This window comes from Spinacia oleracea, chromosome 3 (genome assembly GCF_020520425.1).
Source record: "Spinacia oleracea cultivar Varoflay chromosome 3, BTI_SOV_V1, whole genome shotgun sequence".
NCBI lineage: Eukaryota > Viridiplantae > Streptophyta > Magnoliopsida > Caryophyllales > Amaranthaceae > Spinacia > Spinacia oleracea.
Window position 1 is genome coordinate 9,909,117 of NC_079489.1, and position 17,983 is coordinate 9,927,099.

The 17,983-nt window shown below is 35.5% G+C and overlaps 2 protein-coding genes and 1 long non-coding RNA gene across 5 annotated transcripts; 1 reads left to right on the forward strand and 2 right to left on the reverse strand.

Annotated features, from left to right (window-relative positions):
• Positions 1-795: 795 nt before the first annotated feature.
• LOC110802033 (transcription factor bHLH104) lies at positions 796-3,779 on the reverse strand. Of its 2 annotated transcripts, none has more exons than XM_022007466.2 (6): positions 3,533-3,779; positions 2,768-2,857; positions 2,573-2,653; positions 2,351-2,428; positions 1,763-1,925; positions 796-1,272 (listed from the first exon to the last, which is right to left on the reverse strand). In XM_022007466.2, the coding sequence occupies exons 1-6, from the start codon at positions 3,622-3,624 to the stop codon at positions 1,021-1,023; spliced, it is 756 nt and encodes a 251-aa protein (XP_021863158.2). In that variant the 5' UTR covers positions 3,625-3,779; the 3' UTR covers positions 796-1,020. The 2 variants fall into 2 exon arrangements, with proteins under 2 accessions (XP_021863158.2, XP_021863159.2); XM_022007467.2 differs by having other exon boundaries at positions 2,768-2,845; positions 3,533-3,776.
• A 1,770-nt stretch (positions 3,780-5,549) lies between these two features.
• On the reverse strand, positions 5,550-14,180 carry LOC110801999 (electron transfer flavoprotein subunit beta, mitochondrial). Its single transcript, XM_022007426.2, has 5 exons — positions 13,981-14,180; positions 13,501-13,791; positions 9,377-9,457; positions 6,850-6,944; positions 5,550-5,966 (listed from the first exon to the last, which is right to left on the reverse strand). The coding sequence occupies exons 1-5, from the start codon at positions 14,047-14,049 to the stop codon at positions 5,741-5,743; spliced, it is 762 nt and encodes a 253-aa protein (XP_021863118.1). The 5' UTR covers positions 14,050-14,180; the 3' UTR covers positions 5,550-5,740.
• On the forward strand, positions 6,930-16,803 carry LOC110802000 (uncharacterized). 2 transcript variants are annotated; one of them, XR_002537048.2, is made up of 4 exons: positions 6,930-7,601; positions 15,797-15,955; positions 16,058-16,452; positions 16,552-16,803. It is a non-coding gene; the product is annotated as an uncharacterized lncRNA (long non-coding RNA). The 2 variants fall into 2 exon arrangements; XR_008929885.1 differs by having other exon boundaries at positions 15,797-16,452; positions 16,552-16,797.
• The last annotated feature ends 1,180 nt before the right edge of the window (positions 16,804-17,983 follow it).

Consider the following 17,983-nt stretch of genomic DNA (forward strand, 5'->3'; position numbering starts at 1 on the left):
GAATGAAATAAAACTTAAAGAACTTGTGATCATATCAGTGCAGCAAAAGAATTGAATTCTTTGATGCAAACACTAATTTTCTAGCTTCGTTTTAACTCCTGTAATTGAAGTTGAACACAAGTTCAGTTTTTACAAATGCCAGGGCAATCACCCTTTTTAACTTTCAACAAACATTCTTAAACATTGTTGATTGTTCTTGATAATCTGAACCAAACAGGAATTCTGAAGGGATTTGGCAAAGTCAACAGATAGAGTATCATTTATTGAAGGAGACTACGCGATAATCTTTTTTATCAATTTTTCAAGCAAATTATTGTTTTGACAAACTCGACTTCATGGGCCGGTGTCACTGTCTTACATCCCCTACTATAAATAAAAGATATGCAACAATAAACAAGATTGAATGGTTCAGAACTTCAGAAGTATCATTGACAGTCCATATTATAATCACCAATTTCATGAATCATGCATTCCCCTTAGACTTATACACAACAATGAATTATTTTTGCCATCATCAACAGATTTTGGTGAATGCTAAAAGTCAACACACTTGCAGATAGCTACAGGCTTTGACCTGATTTGATCTCACAACTCTTGTTGCAGAGTTCTTAATGGGGGTTATGGTTGGCAATCTGGCATTGACTTTCTCTAGGATATGATTCACGTCACCATATCTGGTAACCGCGAAGAATAGATAACTTCAGGTCTATCAAACTTCATTCAGTTGTGTGCACAGAACAAAAAATGCAGAAAGATTATAGCAGGATCACATTCATACGAAATAAAAACAGGAAGGAAATAATAATAATAAGTCTTCATTAAAGTACTTACATGATCTAGAAACATTCTACGGCGTTTAAGCCCCATGATCGAGTCTCTGGCTACTCAAATCTAAATATAGGAAGAGACAAGTTCGCCAACAATATATACAATACAAAAACAGAAAGACAAAACTTGAGACAAATGCCACAGAATTTCCTGCAGAGAAGAAAACTTGCACACACTCTTAAGTCTTAAGTCTTAAGCAGCAGGAGGCCTTAGTTCATGGTCACGAGAAGTATCACGAGTAGATGGCGGTAGATAATGCCACATAGGATACATACCATAACTAGGGTAAAGAGCCATCTTATTTGGTCCGGCTTGATAGGGTGATGGATAAGGAGGAATCATCCCTGGACCAGGAATGCCACTCATTGATTTCATATGAAGCTCCATCTTTTCTTTTTCTGCCCTCAATGTTGATTTCTCATCACGGAGTTCATTCTTTTCAGCCTATAGTAGGAAGCCAAGGTTAAGAATGAAGCACCAAACCAGCGTCTAAACATTGAACTACGAGCTTGATATCACAAAATTAGGTTATTATTATTGCTTTACCATAAGATTTTTTAGCAGACAATCTCTATTGCCATTACAGCAAGAAAAAACACCATCATCAAACATTCAGATTCAAATTATCCAATACTTGATCATAAGTTATACGGAGTATATATATACTCTGTACATGTCCCCCACCCCAAATACTATCTCAAGCAAGAACATGTGGTATCAGACAAAAGTTACAGAATAGATTATTAAAGTTAAACAAGCTTCACAGTCCTGAATCTCAGAACTGAAGATTAACAATTAAATAGAGAAGGTCCAAATCTGGAATTCCATGAAAATGGTGTAGGTTCAATGTTATAATAATTGTTTCCAGAAGACGAGGGAACTATCTCAGTACTCCATAAGAAGCTGTAAGTAATAGGGCTAAATAAGTACGCACCTTTAAACTTTCAATTTCCTCTTGCAGCTTTTTATTTTCATCTTTAAACCCCTCATTTTCGGTCCTTAGCTGCTTCACAATTCTTATAGCATCAGATAATAGCGCCAATTTGTCAGTTTTGGCAGCTCTTCCAGGTTCCAAGACAGAGCTCAAGTTTAGAAAGCTGCATCAGGAAGAAAATTGAAATTAGAGTTGGTAACCAACCAAAGAAAGATCCCTAATGTATCCAGTTAATATGCTAATTTTAGGTGATAATTATGAACTTTCTTTGTTAGTTGGTGAGAAAAAGTCCCACATAACAAAAATTCAAGAAGAACATCATATTGTTGCAAGGGAAGATTACAGCATGAACTTCAGTACCATTCCCTTGAGTTGTTAATTGGTACCAAACGCACTGTAAAAGTCCCGTTAAAAGATATGAAAGAAATACAGGTTGTACTAGTAAAATTAGCTTGCCTAATAGATATAATTAGCTCAAGTAAACTTATGTTTCCTTCATACCGTGCATCAGTTAATTAAAGTTGCTCACTTGTTGAATACTGTAAAATGCTAAACCAGAAAAAGATAACACAGAAGCAGATTGCATGCCTGTCATTCAACTTTTCCCTTCGCTCCCTCTCACGGCATGCTTTAGTCTTTGGATTGCTGTAGACAGCTGAACGCCCCCTGCATAACATCAAGAAGATAACTTTAGTACTATACAGTACAATATCCACTGACTTGGGCAAATTCTATAACATAAACAACATCAGTATATAATATGTGATCATATAAATCAAATACATGGAGTATATTGAAGCAAAGTAACACCTTTTCTTAGGGCATTCCATTTCAGATTCTTGTTCTTGTACGGCACTACTTGTCTGTGAAAAGTCGATTTCAATGCAAGAACTGCAAGGAAATTTCTCAAGTTAAGATTGTAGGACTGTGAATTTCTCAAGTTCAGAAAGTAATCTTTAATCACTTGTCATAAACTAAAACTTATTTAGTAAAGCAAAGTAACACCTTTTCATGGGGCGTTGCCTCTCAGATTCTTGTTCATGTATCATACTTGTCCTCGAAAAATCAATTTCAATGCTGGAACTGCAAGAAAGACTTCTCTAAAATCAGATCAAATTGCCATGATATAACCCCAAAACATAATCTAATCAAAACTCAAGCCAACACTACATACAACTGGATGCTAAATACATCTTACTTTCATATGCAAAATAATACAGTAGTTAGTAACCCATTAAACAAGAACAAACACTTCCACAGTCACAGAATCATCTAAGCTGCAATCTTTTGATTTGCCTAGAACTTTAAAAAGCTAAAATATTTTTCTAAAAATCAGGTAAAAAATAGAGTAGAAAACCCCAATAAATTTATTTACATGCTCAAGATGTTCACTGAGCTCGGAAAAACATCCAGTTATAATCTTCAACATACTTTTTTCTGGCTTACAAAACCACAAAGGCACTGATATAGAAGGGATTCAATCACATGACTAACCAACTAAACTAGTTCAAATCCACAGCATAATCATCAAAATACTACTACTAGTAGCTCAAAGTTAATTCCATCATTTACACAAGAAGCACAAGTTACTTGGAGTGAATAAAATTAAAATACTCATAATAAACCAAATTTCCCACAAATAACCAAATGCAATTACAACAACATGAAGATTAAGCAATTCAATTGAAGCTGAAACTGAATTAAAATTACCAAAATAAGAAGTGAAATTAAACAAAAAATAAAGGGTATTTCACAAAAAATTGAAATTACCTGGGATCAACCCAAGAGAAATTAGGGGATGCAACATCATCGATGAAATAATCAAGCGGCAGATCCCAAGCAGTATCATCAAAAGTACCCATTTTTACGAATTGGGTTAGCAGAAAATTAAGATTAAAAACACAAATTTTGCAGAATTTTACTGAAGATTAATTATTGTTACGTTTCTCAATCATAGAAAAGCAGACAATAATGACAGACAGAAGAAGAGGGCAGGGGGATGAATCAGAGATGATATGGGAAGAGGAAATGGGAGGCCACTAAGAATCTAACACGTGTATGGATTTTGATTGGTTGGTTTTTCAACGACAAGTGGAGTGAGCACTTCGATTTAATTAGGAGCATAAAACAAGATTAATAAAGTTTAACAAAATGTCTAATAGTTAAAAGAGTTTGTCATATAGTGACATGGGTGACCTAATTACAGAAGGATTTAAGTTTTTGTTACTTTTAAATTGCTTCGAAAATCTTAGATAAATCTCACGATAGAAAATTGTGGACGGTAAGATAGAAGCGTATTTTTAAAGGGTTGTAAACAATGAAAAAGTATCAAAATGTACTATAAAGCATGTTTATCATAATTGGTTCATTCATGAAACATTGTTGTGAAATTATAATCTTTTCTATGTTGGTCGAATTTGATATCACAATACTTTGTATAGTAGTTCGTATATACTCCCTTCATTTCACAACCAATGCATCATGGTGACTTTCTAAGCTATTTTTTACTATCTTTTTTTAAAATTATACTGAGTATGTTAATAAAATTGTAAAAATTAGATATTTTGAAACTATATATTGAGATTAACCCAATAAAAATTAAAAATACAAGATTTGTCTTTAAATATTAGTAATAAATAATATGATCAACGTTAGCAAGTGAATAGTGTGAAAAATCAATATGATATAGCTATTAAAAAACGGAATAAGTCTATACAGACCAAATTCAGGATAATATTATCGATTTTTTCTTTTCTTTTTATGAACCAAATAATTTTAAGTTTATACACTATGCGAAAAAAAAAGTTGTTTATCTAAAGTAGCAATTAAATGGTTGAATAGGGACAAAAGATATTAACCTTTCCATAATATTGGTTTAGCGTATATGCTTGTTTGATTCCTTTTGTGATGTAAGCATAAACTAAGAAATTGAAAAAGATGAAGAATGATGTGCATCTTGTATTAAAATATATAAGCAACTATTTGGAATCTTATCCTTTGAATTAATGCGTACACCATTTTATAATCACAATGGATCTGTCACCCAAAATATAAATTATCAACTTGTTAGATTCCTTTTTCTTGTACTTTTGTATTCACAATTTAGACTTGGATTTAATGTCGGGATAAAGAATAGTTATCACAAAATTTATCAATGGTGAAGTTAAAAATGGAAGAATAGTACTCCGTATTATACAGTACACTAGCTAGTACACTCGTAGTACTCTCTATTTGAGAGTTTTATTGGATGGAATGACTTTTATTTTGAACCCTCTAACTTGTAAAATACAGTATTATTTTTCGTCCAACTGACATTTACTTCTTACGTTCCATAATTAGTTATACCACTTAGCTATTGTAACAACGGAAACTAAAGAAATAAGCTGAGGAGGGGTGTGTCGTAGTTTAAAAGAAATGTGGGTTTCAATAGCTCTAACAAGAAGGAAGGGCGAGGGAAAGTAGAAAGAGATTCATTTACCTAATACTCGTATAAAGTATACTCGTATAAAGTAAACAACAGTGGAAAGAATTTATTGTATACCTGATGCACGCAAAACCTATTATTTTTACATAGTTTTCTTGAACGGGAAGTAAAGTTGCTATGCAACAAATTGTAGATGGGTTGTTAAGCTTAAGCAATAATAAGCATGTATCTATTTTTATTTCTATTGTGTGTGAATTCAGTTTATGCCGGAGGCTGATGGAGTTTACGACGAACATTATGCATCTAATCCACAACTTCCTACTCCCATGGTCCAACAAACGACCGACCAACTAAAATTGCATGTTGGCTTTTGAAAATATGATCAATTTTATTTATAAGAAAATATACATACATACATAAATACATTATACAGAATAGAGTTATTCTGCCCACATATTCTCAGTTTCCTGTAACTCTCAATAGGGAACATGTGCAACTTGGGAGAATCTGAACCATATATAGCATTGGCATATATATGTCGAAATAAGAGAGAATCAGATAACTCGGGCTTCATTTTTAAGCTTGTCTATCAGCTCATCCACCGAAGATAATATGACCCCTGCTTTCCTCTTTGGAGGTTCAGAAACTTCCACCACTTCCATATCAGATCTTATTTGGACATTCAGATCCTCAGGAGTCACTTTCTTTATCGGCTTCGATTTTGCCTTCATTATATTGGGAAGTGTAGCATATCTGGGCTGGTTCAATCTTAAATCGGTACTGCACCCAAAAACAAGTCACTCTCAAATCAGGTCAAGCTACAACCTGAACCTTTACAGATGCTTACTGCTAGATTCTTACTAATTTTCTAAAAAAGATTCTTCTTCGGTATAGTAATTCGAGAAAAGGCATGCATTTATGCAGACATTCAGTTATCAAGCAGATAAAAAGGACACACCGAGGATTAGAGAGTGCATTCCCAAAGAAAGTGTGTTGTTTAGTTCTTAGCGCAAATGCGCTATAAGATAGTAAGATACTCTATCCGGGTAGTAGTTTTGGGGGAGTTTGCTCAAAGAAAAATCAAAACTTCTGCTTCTAACAGTGGCAGCCACTCGATGATGATATTTTTACCCATTGACAAAAGCAATAGACAAGGTCAATTTTAACATCCTGCCTTTTATGTAACATGGAGAAACAAAAGAATCTAAAAGGCCCATTCCACTAACAAGCTTTGACTAGTCTACAGTCACTCTATCAACTTTACAGCCTGAAGTTCACTATACAAACTTTATATAAGGCGGTTTTATATATGGCGGTCATATACAAAATACCACATTGGTGTCATATAAGTTAAGCAATGACATCAAATAGTTAAACAATGAAATCAATTAGTTAAGCAATGAAATCAATTAGTTAAACATTGAATCTAATGAGTTAAGCACTGAAACCCATTAGTTATGCAATGGAACTAATTAGTTAAGCAATCAAAGTGGTATTTTCGGTAAGGCGGTCTTACACAAAAGTAGCCGAATTCACTCTCAGGCTTCAATGTTGTATAGAATCATAAGCATTATAAATCACGAGAAGCAACTAACATCTACGGTTAGAATTGACATGTAAAGTAAAACGATGAACAGAAAGATAAGCAGGACAGGATGCTCACGTTATGACGGCTGGTAAGTCTAAACATAGTGTTTCAATTCCACCATCCACCTCTCTGTCCACAGTTGCTGTTTGTTTCTCCTTATCTAGCACAACCTACTATAACAAACCATCAAGTTTTAAAAAAAAGGAACTCTTATAATCAGACAGGAGGAAACTTCATTAATGAGAAAAATTGATACATCAAAACAGAGCTTGTCAAATTCATAAGTTGGTATCTAGTTATCTACTATAGCTAAAAAAAGAACAAAAGACCGACCATAAAATATCGTCAATAAGAAAACCAGTAATGGCATTCGTTCTGCAGCTTGCCAGTGCATAAATGAGGCCCAACAATCCTATTCAACAATAGTCCTACCCCCCCCCCCCCCCATATGTTGCAAGCCACAGAGCTCCCTAGTCCCATGGCTCACCCTTCACCAGTTCACCATCATGATCGCCTAACTGCAACGTTGTATCCAATGCCCTAGTGGCCCAGTCATCATAACAAGCCGAAACTATATTCACTTCCAAAGACTAGCAGATGGAAATTTGTTCACATACAAGAAAATCAAATTAGGGAGTACAAACTACTTTTGATTACTCGACTACAGAAAGCTACAGATTTCTCCAATACAACAATTCAGATAATAATAGAGATTACGAAGGTGATAAGAGAGAATTGTGACTAAGAACCATCGGCTATAATTATCACTTGCTCAGGCTTGCTTCATCAAACCATAAAATTCATATCAAGTCTACTTACTATTCCAGGTTTGTTTCTGTCTAGGCTCATGTCCTTTTCAAACTTTGCCTTTGATTATTAATTTTTTTCATTTTCTGTTGCTTCCCCTTTGTATTATTCACTTTTAGATCCCTCGTCTCATTTCATCCTGTTTCACTTCCAGTAAAGATGACATGCTCCAATTATTACAATGGTCGATGTCTAGTGTCTACCTGAACCGAGAACCGTCAATATTAACTTTCAGTTGTTCATTCTCCTCTTTGTTTACATATCACCTCCTCAGCAGTTTTCTAGTATTCGCCTCTTAGGCTAAACTAATTGTCATTGCAGCTTATGTGGTCTTCCGTAGACCCCAATTTTAGTCAGTGTATTAGCAACTGTAGCCACTGAATGTATAGCTGATTGCTCTAAGACAAATTCGATTGTCCACCCTTGCTCTTTCAGATCACATTTAACTAGTGGAGGCTCTACTGCACCACTAAGGAGTACAAAAGTCAACGTTGCTGAAGCCAATGGGACACAGGGACATAGGGATGTCAGTGGGGCGGGTTTCACGGGAGCCCCGCCCTGCATCCGCCCCAAGTAGGCGGGGATGGAGGTAGGTTTGGCGGGTGATGGGGCGGGGATGGGTATAAAAATCGTACCCGCCATGGGTGATGGGGCGGGCGTGGATTTTGTGTTGAACCCGCCCCATCCCCGCCCCATCCCCACTCGCCCCGCTTCATACCCGCCATGGGTAATGGGGTGAGTTTGGATTTATTTGCATCTTTAGGTGATAATATAAATTTAGGTGAGATTTTTATGTTTTTGTTTGGATTTTTTTGTTATGACGAGTATTTTTTTCGATTATATAGGTTTCTTTAGTTTTTTTTTTTCTATAGTTAATTTTGATTAGTCCGTATATATGAAAAATATTTGCTAAATAAGAAAATTTAGGCGGGTATGAAGCGGGGATAAGACGGGGATAGGTACCCAGTTGGGTGGTGGGGCGGGGATGGATTTTAGCTTACACCCGTTGGGGCGGGGATGGGGATGAATTTTGTACCCGCCATGGGTGATGGGGCGGGGATGAGGATGAAAATTTTAGGTGGGGATGGGGAAGGAAGGACTTACGTCCGCATCCGCCCCGCCCCGCCCCATTGACATCCCTACAGGGACAATAGTGGACAACTGACATTGAGCTTTGTACTTTGCCAAGTTATAAATAAAAGGTCAGAGGCAAAAATAAGATAAAGAGACAATACAGTAAAAGCCAGGCAGCACAAAGTACAGCAAAATCCAACCAGGAGTAATAGAACTTGGGTAAACTACTGAGATGCAACTATGCAAGAATTAGGTATTTGATAAAAGTTTTCGAGATCAAGTGGATGAATTCAAACGGCATTTTGGCAATTAAATGCTAATGTAAAGTGAGGGCGTCTACAAAGATGCTTACTCCCCTGAGTGAGGCTGTGTGAAAGAACTTAAGAGCCAATTTAGAATAAATTAAGATGAGCAGAAGTGCTGAACAATAAAAAAAAAAAATATTGGATGAGTTGTCTGGACAACAAGATTCTTACGGATCATAAGCCTTCAATGAAAACATTGATATGCATGGACTTTTGGTTTGGGGGAAGAAACAAGGAAGGTAAAATCAGTCCTGCGTTTCATGAATTAACTTGCAACTTTCATCCTGGTTTTACATGCAGGGAAAAAATACCAAAGAGAGATGAATAATGTGTAAATAAAGTTATGCCATAGTCATCAAGCAGTTTAAACATTAAAGCTATCTGTGAACTTGAGAAAAATGTTCAATTATCAATACCTTCGATGCGAATGTCCCTTGGGGCCAATTAAGCAGTCCTGCCACCATTTGTCCCGTTTGGTTGCAATCATCATCAATAGCCTACATAGTTATACACATGTAAATAATAAGGTAACTAAAAATACACCTAAATTTAACTAAAAGGTTTCAAGCTACTGCAACCCCGCAACATTTCTAGATACATAAATAAAAGCCTAAAACCTCACAACATTTTTAATTATTGTTTAGATTTAAAATTCCTTGCACCAATGGTATCCCACTTTAGTCCTTTCCCAAAATTCCACCTTCCTAGTCCCTTCACTTTGGCGCTGACAAGTTTTACGTATTTGGATATTTCACAAAGTCCACTAACACTATATTTCTGGAATTCAACCTCCATGTTCCATAGTTCTGTCATAATGACACATCCATTCACATACTTCAAAAAATTCCAGAAAAAATTCACCACCAAATTCATGAGAATCCCACGCATGAGTTGCACCAATCCTCAGAACAAGAGGGATAACACTATATATCCTTTTAAGTATCAATAATTTTACATTCCTAGTACAAGTATTCAGCTTGAAATAACTAATCAATGATCAAACAAAAGCCCATAGTTTGTACCCTTTGAATGATGCAATTAAATCATAAATGCTGGAATACAACTTAGGTAGAGAGAGAAAATGAAAAAACAGAATAATCAACATGCCATTCTCTTACAAGTTATAACTGCCTCCCTAAAATATAATTCCCAATTCCAACCAACTTGCTCTCACATGCACTGAATTTCACCAACTTCTTTCCCACGGCAGTCTCTAACTGATATTTTGCCCACACATGTGTGCTGCATTTCCCAAAATGTCTTTCCTTGCACGTCTGACAAACTTCATCCTGACATGGTGGATAAGTGAGGAAGCCAATGCATTACCATCACCCCAACTATGTTAAGCATATACTCCCTCCGTTCCTTTTTGATTGCCTCATAACCAAAATTCACTTCATTTAGAATTAAGCGTAAAATTTGCACATGAGTTGATAAAGTGGACCTATTAGGAGAGAGATAGAGAGAGAGAGTGGAAAACTATTATTTAAGATATAGAGAAATCTCAAAGGGACACCCCAACAGGGAATATGGGGCAATCAAAAAGGGGCGGAGGGATTAATAACATTCTTTGACTCTATCCGATCTCCTTCACGATAAAACTGAAATAAACAAATCTAAGAATCAAGAATTTTGTTGCTATTCTACTGACATTCAAAACTAAATCCAGAATCAACCTAACTTCCCAAAAAAAAAGGATTGTACTAAAATCTAAAAATGACTACTGTAACCAAGTAAAGACCCACAATCTCAGACATCATTCAAGTACAGCCACCCAATTTTATGAGAAACCCTTGCACGGAAAAGAACCACTACTAAAAATCCCCATCCTTCAACAACAGCGCCTCGGTTATCAATCACATACAACAAAAGAATTTGCAATCAGAATTCTTCTCCTTTCACTCAGCTCTCATTACCTAATACTCTAGAACCAACACAATGATGATCCAAGTAAACCCATTGATCTGTTACCAATAACTCTAAATCAATCACATACTTTGGTACTCTCTATCCATATCCCTCGTACACCCACCCCAAAAGAAGAATTTGAATCAAGGGCTAACTGTCACACACTAACAAGTAACAAGCCATGGGCCATTGAAATACACACTTAACTATCAAAAAACTGGCTGCTGATATGTAATGTTAAATTATTCTGTTTTTCTTTCCATAAAAAAAATATTATTTTGTTTCTCTCATTTTTTTCAAGTAATTGAATTATATGTTAACCAACTTGGCGTGATACATGTTAACATAATTTTTTTGGGTGAAGTACATGCAACTGAGGCAGGGTAGGGCAGGACAGGACAGTGTATAAAAAAGCACAAAGGCCACTAAAGCGATATGAGTCCTAGAGCCTAAGCGCAAAGGGCAAGGCGGGCGCTTCATCGAAGTGAAGCTCATTTTTTAAAAATTAAAGGTTAATCTTACTAAAACAACAACAAAAATATATAAACATCAGATTTGCTTCCAAAAATATATTACTCTTTGTTTAAACAAAAATAAAGAATATAACATAGTGTACACCCGACCCCCCGTACCCCACTTCTTGCGGGAGCCTCTTTGAGGCAATGGGGTAATGATAATGATAACATAAGTGTTTATCAAGAAGTTATGGCTGGCTACTGTGACTGTTGTCTTCTTCTTTTATTTTCTTTTTCTTTTCTTCTTTATCCTTTCCTTTTGGACTCTTGGCCCACTTTCTATTGTTAAGGAATAATAGAGTGTGATCCAAATACCAATAACAACATAAAAAAGAAGCTTCCAATGAAAAATAAAAAATAAAAGAAAAAACAATTTCAGTGAAGCGCAAAAAAAGCACGCTTCGTGCGCTTCGGCGCGCTTTTTAAACATTTGGGCAGGATCGGCAAGTAAATTCTTAAATCCAGACTCACTCCACAACATTTGATCATCTAATTGTTTTACCCCCGTACCCACCTGACTTCTCACTGCTCGCCCCCCACCATAAAACCACCCAAACGTAGGGTATTGTACTAATGTGTGAAATTCACCTTATTCGTCCTACCTTCCCTGCCAGGCTCTTCCGTGAAGAAACTCTAACATGCAATCCTCAATAACAACTGACAAAACATCATACCAAAATCATTTGAATGTATGAATTACGGTTTGATACCCCCGAACGTAACCTTCTACTCTGATGACAACTTCAACAATTATCAATTATCAAAACTCAAGCAACCAATTCTTAAGTGATGCACCTAAAACCATAACTTTATGAGGACATAGCACCTCCAATCCTCGTCAATTGCGCATATGAAAGCAATATGTTTCCGACTTTCCTGACAAAATTCTTTGGCCCAAATTTGAACAATTAACCTTAAATCCTTCACAAAGGGAATAAAGCTTACCTCTCCGATATGCTCCTTCAACTAAATTTCTTTCTGTCTCTATCAAGAGCATCAACCCTTACAATAAGGGAACTCCTGACATCACAGAAACATTTTAAAAGACAAAGCCGAGAAAATCCTCAAATTCAATCGCCTTTACCTCTCAAACCTCCCCCCTGCCCTTCGCAATATATCCCACTAAACTCATGAAGAGTTGCAGACCAATAACTTAAAATATTTCCACTTAAAGGCTTAATGGCCCAAAATTAATTAGAGCATCACTTCAAGTATCCTTAACAGATGACTTGCATGGTTGGCCAGTTGCATGCATCAAATGAAGAATAAAGTTTTTGTAATTTCAACTCTGACAACAATATGGAGGTTACTATAGATCTCAATCCTTTGTCAATTTGATTCCATGCAAAAATCATTACACCACATATATCCTTAACATATGAATGACTCCCCAATTCAGAAACTTCCTTATTTTGATGCCTAGGGGGATACCTCTCCCCCCACTCTAATAAGTCTAATTCCTCCTAAATGTTTCTCAAAATTCAATCTCCTCAAAATGAATTTCTTGCCAAATTTACTATTCACAAGCCCTAACCCCAATTACAATAGATCAATCAACTGTATCTAGACATTTTCACCATTTCTTAAGGGAAAAAGGCACCATCAACTGCAAAATTCTTGACAACCATCATATCCAAATTCCAAAGACGACTTTAGTACCACAAGATTCCTTATTCGGAAATCAAATGACTTAAACTACATATTCAAATGACTAAAAGTAATCATAAGTTTATGTTCCAGATAGCAAAGGCTTACAAGCTAACCACTGAGTCAAGTCTCGAGTAGATGAAATTCAGACAAGGTGGAGAAAACAGTCCCTTCTAATAGAGAGCCACATAGCGAAAATTTGAATAAGTGGAAAATACAGTGGATAGATTTAATTTAATATTTCAACATTAAAACAACAGAGCAACAAAAAAATCACACTCGCAATTCCATTTACAACAACATCTATTCCGCAGTTTTAACCTCCAAATTTCCCTCCAACCCTGGCCCATATCATTTCCAATCATCTAAATTTATTAATTCTAACCCAAACATTATCAAGAAATGCAACATAAATAACAACAATCAAATGAAAAAAGACAGAAATTAACCACAAAAAATGAGTAATTAACCTGTTTGCCAAGGATTAAAAGCCCCGGCTTCTCATCATCAATAAGAGCCTTAAGCAACTTGGCAACATTCAAAGGGTACAGACGTTCCGCTGAAGACCATTCGACATGTATAGCTCGATCAGCACCCATGGCTAGACCCGTTCGTAAAGTATCCACACACTGCGCTGGTCCCATGCTCACTGCCACCACCTCCGACGCCAACCCAGCCTCCCTAATTCGAAGCGCCTCTTCTAGAGCTATCTCACAAAACGGATTCATCGACATTTTCACATTCTTCATTTCCACCCCACTCTAATCAAATCACAACAAAATCAAAATCAAAATTCAATAAACCACAATATTCATCCAAATAGTGCGAAAATGCATCAAAAAAAACTAGAATTTTCATAATGCTATGACAATTGAAGTAAAAAACTTCTCGAACTTCAAACGTTAATAATCATCCAAATTATTCAATTTTGTTTTGGAATTTAAGATTACCTTATCAGGTTTAACTCGAACTTTGACGGCATAATCGACGACACGCTTAATTGCTACCATTATCTTCATCTTCTTGAATTGGATTAGAGATGATTTCTAGGGTTTCGAAATTTTGGATTGAGAAAAATCAGAGATTTGGGGGGAAAGATGAAAAACAAGAGAAGTGTTGTTAAAAAGTGTTGCAGAAAAATGCCAAGTAGACTGGACTACACGGAGCTTAGTCAGAGGTTATATCCGTTTTTTAAAATGGATAAGGACAGTTGGACAGTTTGACTCGCTAGTGTAGCAATACTAGCAACCAGGCTTTTCATGCATTGGGCCATTGGGCTACTTTTTATCCATACAGTTAATGGGCTCTTTAAAGCCCAAAACATAATTACTTGCCTCTTTCATCTCTCCTCGTGAGTCTCATGACTCATGAGTCATGGATTCAGCCCGAGAATTCAAAGTGTAGACATGGGGTTAATCTCAAAATATGCACATTAATTTATTTTTTACGTTTGGTATCATGCAATCAATTTAACCATTAATTAATGTTGATAAAGATTTTTATTTTTACTTTAAACAACGCAAATTACGTCTATTGAGAATGTTATCACTTTTATCCAAAATATGATATCGGTTAACTGTTAAATATTTAATGTCTCAATAGGAAAGTGTCAAAGGTTTAGTGCCCACGTGGATTTAATTGATTAAAGTAATCACTTGCACAATTTTTGACAAAATAATTAGGACATTAATGCTATAATATAAAAAGAAATATACCAAACATAAAGATTAAATGGGACTCTTTAAACGGAATACCTAAAAAAATTAAAAGGGGATGAAGGGGGATCAGTAACAATTAAAAACGGACATATAAGGTTAGAGGAATTATTCATCTATTAATAATTGATTTTGGGATGGAAATTACCTCTCAGATTCAAAGTGGATAACTCGCTTCCTTCTTAATGAGTGCGACCCAAGATAATTTGATAAATTGTCATTACTACGGGTGTATATAAGTTATTAAGCTAATTCCTCAACGGAGTATGGTATAACTGTATAAGGACGCTCCTATAGAGCTTAACTCAACTACTAACATAAGAGGCATACTTTTCTATCACCATAAACTTTAGAAAAGTATGCCTCTTATGTTAGTATTTAACATTGATTATAATTATTTGATTACTATGTTCTTAAATCTAAAGGATATATAATTATTTGACTAACCTCAGATATATTATTACGCAATATAGAAAAAGAAGTTTGTATTATTGTTAAATAGGTTGGTAACGTACGTAGAGGACCTTAAAAAAAATATTAGGTTGGTAGATTTTCATTGTGGTTTAATTCTTCGTGGACAATGACAATAGTGCACCGAAAATATAAAAGTGATTCAAGTGAATACGTATGGGAATATGACATTATGCTAAACACGTAATTTTTTATTTATTAAAACTGTAAATATAAAATCTATCCATACTTTTAACATAAAATAACGTTATTTTACACAAGCATTTGTGTTCTTTAAAAGCATCCTGCATTTTTGTTCGCTGCACAATTTGTTTACCATCTAAATTGTAACTAGTTTATTGGTGGTAGATAAAGTGGAGGTAAATTATGGGGACTATATACACTGAAATTGAACTGTTGAAGTAGAACCATATTTTAAGAGCGGTTTTAAAAGAAAAATAAGTCAACCATGTTTTAAGAACTGATCGAAAATAGTGATGAGAGACAAAGGCAACAGAAATGCAGAAGAAATCTCATGGAAGTAAGGGTAAAGTTGACAAGAACGTAGTATTTAATTGTCTTTGTTTTTCCTTAATCGCAGTGCCAAGCAGGCCAGCCCGCAATCGGCAATCCCATGTGGAGAAGTTGTTCATAAGTTAAGGTGTCCACAACATTATATTATAAGTAAAAAAAAAAGCCCCCACTTTGACTACTATCTTATGAACTTGCAGCCTGCAGGTCAATTTACTTGGAGACCAAGGTAAAAGTTGCTTGAATTTTTTTTATTTTTTTTAAATAAAGTATGATTAAGCATCTTATCGGGCGAGAACTCCTCTAATGTCAACCCAATAATTCTTGACAGTGGCGGATCTTGAACGATTTTACGAGGGGGCCGGTAGAATAAAATTAAGTAATCATTATCAGGTCCGGCCATAGGGTGGTCTGGTCGGATACACAGCACAGGACCCCAAATTTTGGGGGCCCAAAAAAAATTACACACTATTGGGTTAAAAGGTTAAAACTAAAAAAAAAAATTCTTCCCTTTCCCATAACTTCTCCCTTTCCCGTAACTTCTTGAATCAAAAACATGGAAACACAAAAAAAAAACTCTTCAAATTCTCTCTCCTTCCCATTGTCATTTCCTAAAATTAGTCAATTACAGCCTTCGTCAACTACTCCACGCTTGAATCTTCGACCACCATTCCTCTTCTCGCTCCTTCGACTCTTACTTTCTCTCTCTTCCTTTCAAGTCTCCAGGTAATTTTCTTATGCTAGAACCTCAATATTTAATTGTTTTGTTGTTGACTTGTTGTTGTTGCTCTTAATTGTAATTCTTGGATTTCAATTTTCGGTTAGGGTTTTGAAATCCAGTAATTCATCTGAGAAAATTCGTCGAAGTTCGATGGTCAAGGCGGTGTATTTGGATGGATTTGGAACGCCGAGTAGAAATGAAGGCCGGTGGAATTTGGTCAATTAGGTAGGGTTTATTGAAGATTTTGGGTTTAATTTTTTCGATTTGATTGTTATTGATGTTGTAGAATTTGTTTAATTTAATTGCAAATTGAAGCGTGTAGTATGTGAATTTTGAATTAGTATTGTTCATCTTTATTTTCCTATTTATTAATCCATTTAATTCATTTTCTAAAAAAATCCACCTAAAAGTTATCCATCAAAGAGGGAAAATTTGACTGTTATTATTGCAAGAAATTTGACAAAGCAAAGAGGGGCCTCATATGAACTTCATTGATAAGCTTAGCACAGGGCCACCAAATCACCGGAGCCGGCCCTGACCAATATAATATATAATTATACAATTATACACAAATTTTAGGGGGGGGCGTAACTAAAACTACACTACAAAAAATTTCTACCGGGGGGCCAGGCCCACCCCAGCCTTAACAAAGATCTGCCCCTGATTCTTGAATCAATAAAGTGTTCAATACACAGTATATAATTAACATTCGAAGTTCAATAAAACTTCTTTGTTAGTCCCTCCGTATTTTTTTAATAGATACTCCCTCCGTCCCAGAATACTTGAACCAGTTTGACCGACACAGAGTTTAATACAAAGTAATTGACTTATTATTTAATTAGATGATAGTTCATAGTGGGGTAATTTTTAATATAGATAGAGATATGTGTAAACTTTTTAAAGGGGGGTAAGGGGGGAGAGTGCATGGGACCACAAAATGACATGTGAAGGGGATAGTTGGTGTAATATTTATAAAAGTTTACCATTTATAGAAACGGTGCAAGTAATCCGGGACGACTTTATAAGGAAAGCGTTATAAGTATTCTGGACGGACGGAGTATACTTTAAACGAAACGTAAGTTTTAGAGAATAGATTAATATATTAAAATAAGATAAATTTGATAGTGGGTGAATTAAAATAAGAGCATGTGAGTAAGTGTGGAGATCACGAGAGAGAGAGAGAGAGGATGAATATAATTGTAAGACGAGTACCATGACATGCAAAAAATAAAAAGTGTATCACTATGGGCTGCCTCTTAATCAAGTCACTCCCTCTGAGAAATGTGTGTTAGAAATTCTTGTTGAAAGTGCAAAAGAAAAGAGTATAAAAAGTGAGAAGGGGAAAAGTCTCACATTGATAAAATGTCAACTTTATTCCTTGTTTGTATTTGGGGGCTTGAGTGCAGTACTTGTTTAAGAAAGTGTGAGAGTGGTATGGGTGGACACATAACACACACGCGCGCACGTTCCCAGAAACTCTCAATACATAATTTTCTCTTTGGTTTTTCATAAACAACTACACAGAAAGTGAAAACT

Coding starts and splice junctions, on each gene's coding strand:
- LOC110802033 (XM_022007466.2), bottom strand. CDS start 3,624: ATGGGTACTTTTGATGATACTGCTTGGGATCTGCCGCTTGATTATTTC. Junction 2,858..3,532: donor TTCTCTTGGGTTGATCCCAG/GTAATTTCAATT, acceptor ATTTTAGAGAAG/TCTTTCTTGCAGTTCCAGCA. Junction 2,654..2,767: donor AGGCAACGCCCCATGAAAAG/GTGTTACTTTGC, acceptor ATTTCCTTGCAG/TTCTTGCATTGAAATCGACT.
- LOC110801999 (XM_022007426.2), bottom strand. CDS start 14,049: ATGAAGATAATGGTAGCAATTAAGCGTGTCGTCGATTATGCCGTCAAA. Junction 13,792..13,980: donor TTCGAGTTAAACCTGATAAG/GTAATCTTAAAT, acceptor TGATTTGATTAG/AGTGGGGTGGAAATGAAGAA. Junction 9,458..13,500: donor TTTTAATCCTTGGCAAACAG/GTTAATTACTCA, acceptor ATAACTATGTAG/GCTATTGATGATGATTGCAA.